The sequence below is a fragment of the Plasmodium gallinaceum genome (genome assembly GCF_900005855.1).
Source record: "Plasmodium gallinaceum strain 8A genome assembly, contig: PGAL8A_v1_108, whole genome shotgun sequence".
Lineage (NCBI taxonomy): Eukaryota > Apicomplexa > Aconoidasida > Haemosporida > Plasmodiidae > Plasmodium > Plasmodium gallinaceum.
This window is the reverse complement of record NW_021628228.1, coordinates 1242445-1248051: the sequence shown is the minus strand read 5'-3', so window position 1 is coordinate 1248051 and position 5607 is coordinate 1242445. Positions and strand designations below refer to the sequence as shown.

Genomic DNA, 5607 nt, shown 5'->3' with positions numbered 1-5607 from the left:
AAAAAAAAAATAATATATATATATATATATATATATTTCTACATAAAAATAAATAAATTAAAAAAAAAAAAGAAAAAGTATAATTCAAAATACAATTTTTGGCTAAATTGTTTTATACTTTTATTTAGGATTTCTTAATATTAAAATAACGGAATCACCTCTTAAAAATAATATACTTATATATCTATCCTTGTTAATTTTCTTTTTTTTTTTTTTATCTTTTACTATTTCAACCCAAATTTCTCTGACTTCAGTTAGAAGTAAGTTGCAATGCCTATCAAATGCTTTAACCTAATTATCAAAAAAAAGAATAAAAAAAAAAAAAAAAAAAAAGTTAATTTTAATTAAATATTTAATGGGTGTTAAGAATACGTATTAATTTTTCTTTAAAATATATAAAAATTCATAAAATATAAATGTTTTATTTCATTTTTTTTTTTTTTTTACTCTTCCTAAAAGTTTTCTATTATTACGACAGTTAACTAACACTTGAGAATTATCTTTAACACATTCAGACAACAAACCCAAAGGTCCATCTTCTGGGTTATCTCTATTTTCTTCTACTTGTGTTTCACTTTTCATATTTCTTTTTTAAAAAATATATTTATATATATATAGTTATATAACTCCTCAATATTTCAATAAAAAAATTCTTAATAAATATTAACGAACTACAAAATATAGTGAAATTAAAAAAAAAAAAAAAAAAAAAAGAAAAAAAAAAAAAAATTTAATTAAAAATTCCCAAATTTTACAAAAAAAACATCATTATTTTTCTTCTATCAAATTTAAAATATTTTTTAATTTAAAAAGGTAATTTTCTGTTTTATTTTACTTCTAGTTTATCAATTTTATTATCATTTAAATATGTTTTATTTTTGTATTATTTTAATTCTTTTACCTATTAAAAAATAAGCTGATAATTAAAAAATTTTAATTAACAAATCACTTATTTTGGTATTTATAATTCTTTTGTAATTTCATAATTTTGTTTTTAAAAAAATAATTAATAATTATTAATATTTTATTCTTTTTTTTTTTTTTTAATTCCTTCATTAGCAAAATAAAAAATTTTTTATTTTATTTTTATATGCACTAGAATATGTAAATTGTAATTAATGTTTTTTTTTTTTTTTTTTTTTTTTTTTTTTCTTCTAATATTTGAAAAATTGAAATATCTATATTTGTATTGCTCGTTGAATTTTTAAAAAAAAAATTGTATTTTTTTTTTAATTTTCATAAATATATTTTTAAATATACCTATTTTTATGTAATTCCTTTTTCTCCTTTAAAAATTAAGAAAAAAGCATATTTATGGAGTTAAAATAAATATACAACATATATGTTATTGTAATATTTTGAAAAAAAACAAAAAAGAAAAGATGAAATATAAAAATTACAATACTCATGATGCTTTAGAGAACTTTGATAAAAAACTGAATAAAAATTATAAAATTCTTAATGAAGATGAAATCAAAAAATTACAAAACGAATATGAATGTAAAAACATGATGAAAAAAGAGAAATTTAAAATAAAAGAAAAATTAAGTAAAGAAAAGTTAAAGATTGAGAATAAAAAAAATATAAAGAAAAAAAAAAATATAAATGGTAATACAAATAATAACATATCTTATGTAGAAAAAAAAAATAATGAAAAAGAGGATGAATCACTTTTTGATAATTCAAATAAAACTAATGAAAATAGTGAAACTAACAAAATTGTAAGTTTTGATGAGTTGAATATATGTGAAGAAATTTTGCAAAGTATAAATGAAATTGGATGGAAAAAACCAACTTTAATCCAACAGGAAATATTACCATATGCTTTTCAAAAAAGAGATATAATTGGCTTAAGTGAAACTGGTAGTGGAAAAACTGCTTGTTTCATTATACCAATATTACAAGATTTAAAAGATAAAAAACAAAGTTTTTTTGCATTAGTGATTTCACCAACAAGAGAATTATGCATTCAGATAGCTCAACATTTTCATGCTTTAGGTTCGAATTTGCTAATAAATATATGTACCATTTTTGGAGGGGTAGATATAGTTACTCAATCATTGAATTTAGCGAAAAAACCAAATATAATTATTAGCACTCCAGGTAGAATTTTAGATCATTTAAATAATACAAAAGGATTTAATTTAAAAAACTTAAAATACTTAGTTTTTGATGAAGCAGATAAATTATTATCATTAGATTTCGAAACATCTATAAATAAATTACTATTAATATTACCAAAAAGTAGAATTACATTTTTATTTTCTGCCACCATGACAAAAAATGTTGCTAAATTAAAAAAAGCTTCTCTAAAAAATCCAATAAAAATTGAAGTATCAAATAAATATAGTACAGTTAGCACATTAATAGAAAATTATATTTTTATACCATTTAAATATAAATTCACATATCTTTGTAGTTTATGTTTTCATTTTTCTAATAGAAATATAATTATATTTACAAATACTTGCGCATCAGCACAAAAAATTAATTTTTTTTGTAGAAATTTAGGATTAAAATCTATATGCCTACATGGAAAATTAACACAAAATCAAAGATTAAGTAGTTTAAATTTATTTAAAGCAAATAAATATAACATTTTAATATCAACACAAGTTGGAGCTAGAGGGTTAGATTTACAAAATATTAAAATTGTTATAAATTTTGATTTATGCTCATGTAAGGAATATATTCATAGAGTTGGAAGAACGGCAAGAGCAGGGAAGACTGGGAAATCAATTACTTTTGTTACACAATATGACGTTGAGAATTTTTTAAGTATAGAAAAACAATTAAATAAAAAAATTGAAAAATTTACTGATTTAGATGAAACAGATGTTTTATTATATCATGAACAATCATTAGAAGCACTTAGATTATCGGAAATTGAAATGAAAGAAAATCAAGATTTATATAAAAAAAAAAAGTACAAAAAAAAAAAATAACAAAATATACATAAAACATATATATATATATATATATATATATTTATATATATATATTGATTCACTCTTTTATTTTTATCACTGATTTTTAATTAATATTTTTTTTTTTTTTTAATTTAATTTTTAATATATAATTAAATTTTTCATTTTTTTTTTTTTTTTTTTTTTTTTTAATTGCTTTAAATATTTTTGTTTAATGAAATTTAAAGTTTTTTTGACACTTTTAACATTTATGCTACATTTTATCATTTGTAATAAATTTTTAGTTTACAATTAAAAGAGAATATTTTTTTTTTTAAAACCACAATTTTGTTATGTATAATCAATATAAAATTATTTAAATAATATAAATTTAATAATTTATATTTATGAAAATAAATTACACAGGTAAGGTAAATTTATCATACTAATAATAGATTTAAATATCAAAGAACATTTTTCTATTTTGGTTTTTTTTTAATAAATTTTTTTTTAAAAATATCTCATTAATGAAATTTAAATAATATTAAGTAATTCTTATTCGTTTTATTTAAATAATTGTAATGTATTTTAATTAATCCTTAATTCTTTTTAGTTTAAATGAATATATAATATAAAAAAAAAAAATAAAATAAATAAATGAAATTAACATGTTACATATTATATATGTATGTATGTATGTATATAATTTATTAAATAAAAAAAACATATGAGAAAAAGCATAAAATATTTTTTATTTTTATTTTTGAGTTCTAAAAGATTTAAGAATCTGAATATTCAACTAAATTCACCTAAAATAAATAACAACAATTTGAAGGAAAACGTGAGAAAAAATTATAAATTATATCCCTCAAGTAATCAAAAGAATGCATCAATTAATATAAAAAGGAACAAATTTTTATATCAGAATAATATAGATGATGTAGATTATGTTTATGGATTAAATTCTGTTTATTCTGTTCTTAAAAAAAATGAAAGAACTATAAAAAGCGTCATAGTAAAATAAAATAATAAAAAAATAGTTTTTTTTTTTTTTTTTACTTCTTTTTCTTTCAGCATTGTTTATTCTAATTCTTTTATATATATGAATTTAAATTTTATTATATTTAATAGAAAATACTTTATTATTTTTAGTCTTATTTTACTTTTTTTTATTTAATTTTATTTATTTTTTTTTTTTTTTTTTTTAGATAAACAAAAATATAAAATTAAATAGAAAAATACATAAGAAAACATACGAATATGTATTTAATACTATAAAAGAAAGAAATATTGAAATAAAGTTAATGGATAAAAATAAAATGAATGAATTAGTTGGTGGTTTTCTACATAATGATATAATAATGAAAGCAAGTTACAGAATCATGAAAAATTATAATTATTTTATAAAAAATATAAATAAATTAATTAAAAGTAACATATATATATGTCTACATGATGTATATGACAATATGAATATTGGTAATATTTGTAGATCAATTTACTTTTTTGGTGGCAATATTATATTTTTGAAAAAAAAAAAAAAAGTAAATGAAAAAAAAAATCAAATAAAAATAGATACCCCTATTTTGCATTCTAGTGTAGGATCTTCGGAATATTTAGAATTTTTTCATATTAATGATATGGTAAGATAAGAAATATTAAAATAATAAAACACTTTTTTACTTTATATTCATAGAAAAACTAATGTTTCTATTTTTAAAACAAAAAAGAGAAAAAATAAAATATAATTATTAATTACTGTTTTTTTTTTTTTTTTTTTTTAATTATTATAAAAAAAATATATATATTTCAGGACAATTTTATGAGTGAAATGAAAAAAATTGGATTTACAATTTATTCTACTAGTATAATTTATGTGTTCATATTATATTTTATACAATTAAATATATTTATATACATACATATATATATATATATATATTCTGTAAACAAATTTATTTTACTCATTACAATTGTCTATATATAGGAAAATGCAAAATAATATCAAACATGTTATTTATAATTCATTGACATAAGTAGATATGCATATTTATATTTTAATATAAAATGAAATATATATATATATATATATTTATTTGTATATATATATATAATTAATTTAATATTTTATTTAATTTTGGTTTTTATTGATAACTTATAAACATTCAAAGGTTGTCTAAAAGATGATACAGTAATGGAGAAATATATTGATTTGAAAAATATTAAAATAAAGAATAATGACAAAATTTTAATAATTCTAGGTAATGAAAGTAAAGGATTAAGCGAAAATATATTAAAAAACTCTGACTTTTGTATTTATATAAATAGTAAGCAGAATAGAACAAATTTTGATAATAAATTATCAAACGAAAACAATAATTTGATTTTAGACAGTCTTAATGTAAGCAATGTGTGTTCAATTGTGTTACATCATTTTCATTAATATTTATTTAAATAATTACTTTTTTAGTTTATTTTTTTTTAATAAATTTCCATATTGTATCCTTTGTTAAAATATTTTTATCAAAAATACCATACTATTTATTATATAACATAATTTTTGTTTTATTTAATTCAATGAATATATTTTTACTTTTTTTTTTTTTTTTTATTTTTTAATTTTGATTGTAAATTTATATGAAATGTTAACATATTTTACTTTTTTTTTTTTTTTTTTTCTTTTATTTAAAGAATGTTAAAT

General features: G+C 16.6%; 3 protein-coding genes across 3 annotated transcripts; 2 read left to right on the top strand and 1 right to left on the bottom strand.

The window, feature by feature from the left end:
• Window positions 1-120: 120 nt before the first annotated feature.
• PGAL8A_00409200 (small nuclear ribonucleoprotein Sm D2, putative) lies at window positions 121-582 on the bottom strand (the record flags this gene model as incomplete). The annotated part of the gene is made up of 2 exons (XM_028670459.1): window positions 121-291; window positions 448-582. The coding sequence occupies 2 exons, from the start codon at window positions 580-582 to the stop codon at window positions 121-123; spliced, it is 306 nt and encodes a 101-aa protein (XP_028527209.1).
• Window positions 583-1382: 800 nt separating this feature from the next.
• PGAL8A_00409100 (DEAD/DEAH box ATP-dependent RNA helicase, putative) lies at window positions 1383-2945 on the top strand (the record flags this gene model as incomplete). Its single annotated transcript, XM_028670458.1, has 1 exon — window positions 1383-2945. One exon carries the CDS (start codon window positions 1383-1385, stop codon window positions 2943-2945), a length of 1563 nt encoding a protein of 520 aa, XP_028527208.1.
• Window positions 2946-3633: 688 nt separating this feature from the next.
• Window positions 3634-5349, top strand: PGAL8A_00409000 (apicoplast RNA methyltransferase precursor, putative; the record flags this gene model as incomplete). Its single annotated transcript, XM_028670457.1, has 4 exons — window positions 3634-3921; window positions 4115-4549; window positions 4720-4771; window positions 5078-5349. 4 exons carry the CDS (start codon window positions 3634-3636, stop codon window positions 5347-5349), a joined length of 1047 nt encoding a protein of 348 aa, XP_028527207.1.
• Window positions 5350-5607: the final 258 nt, after the last annotated feature.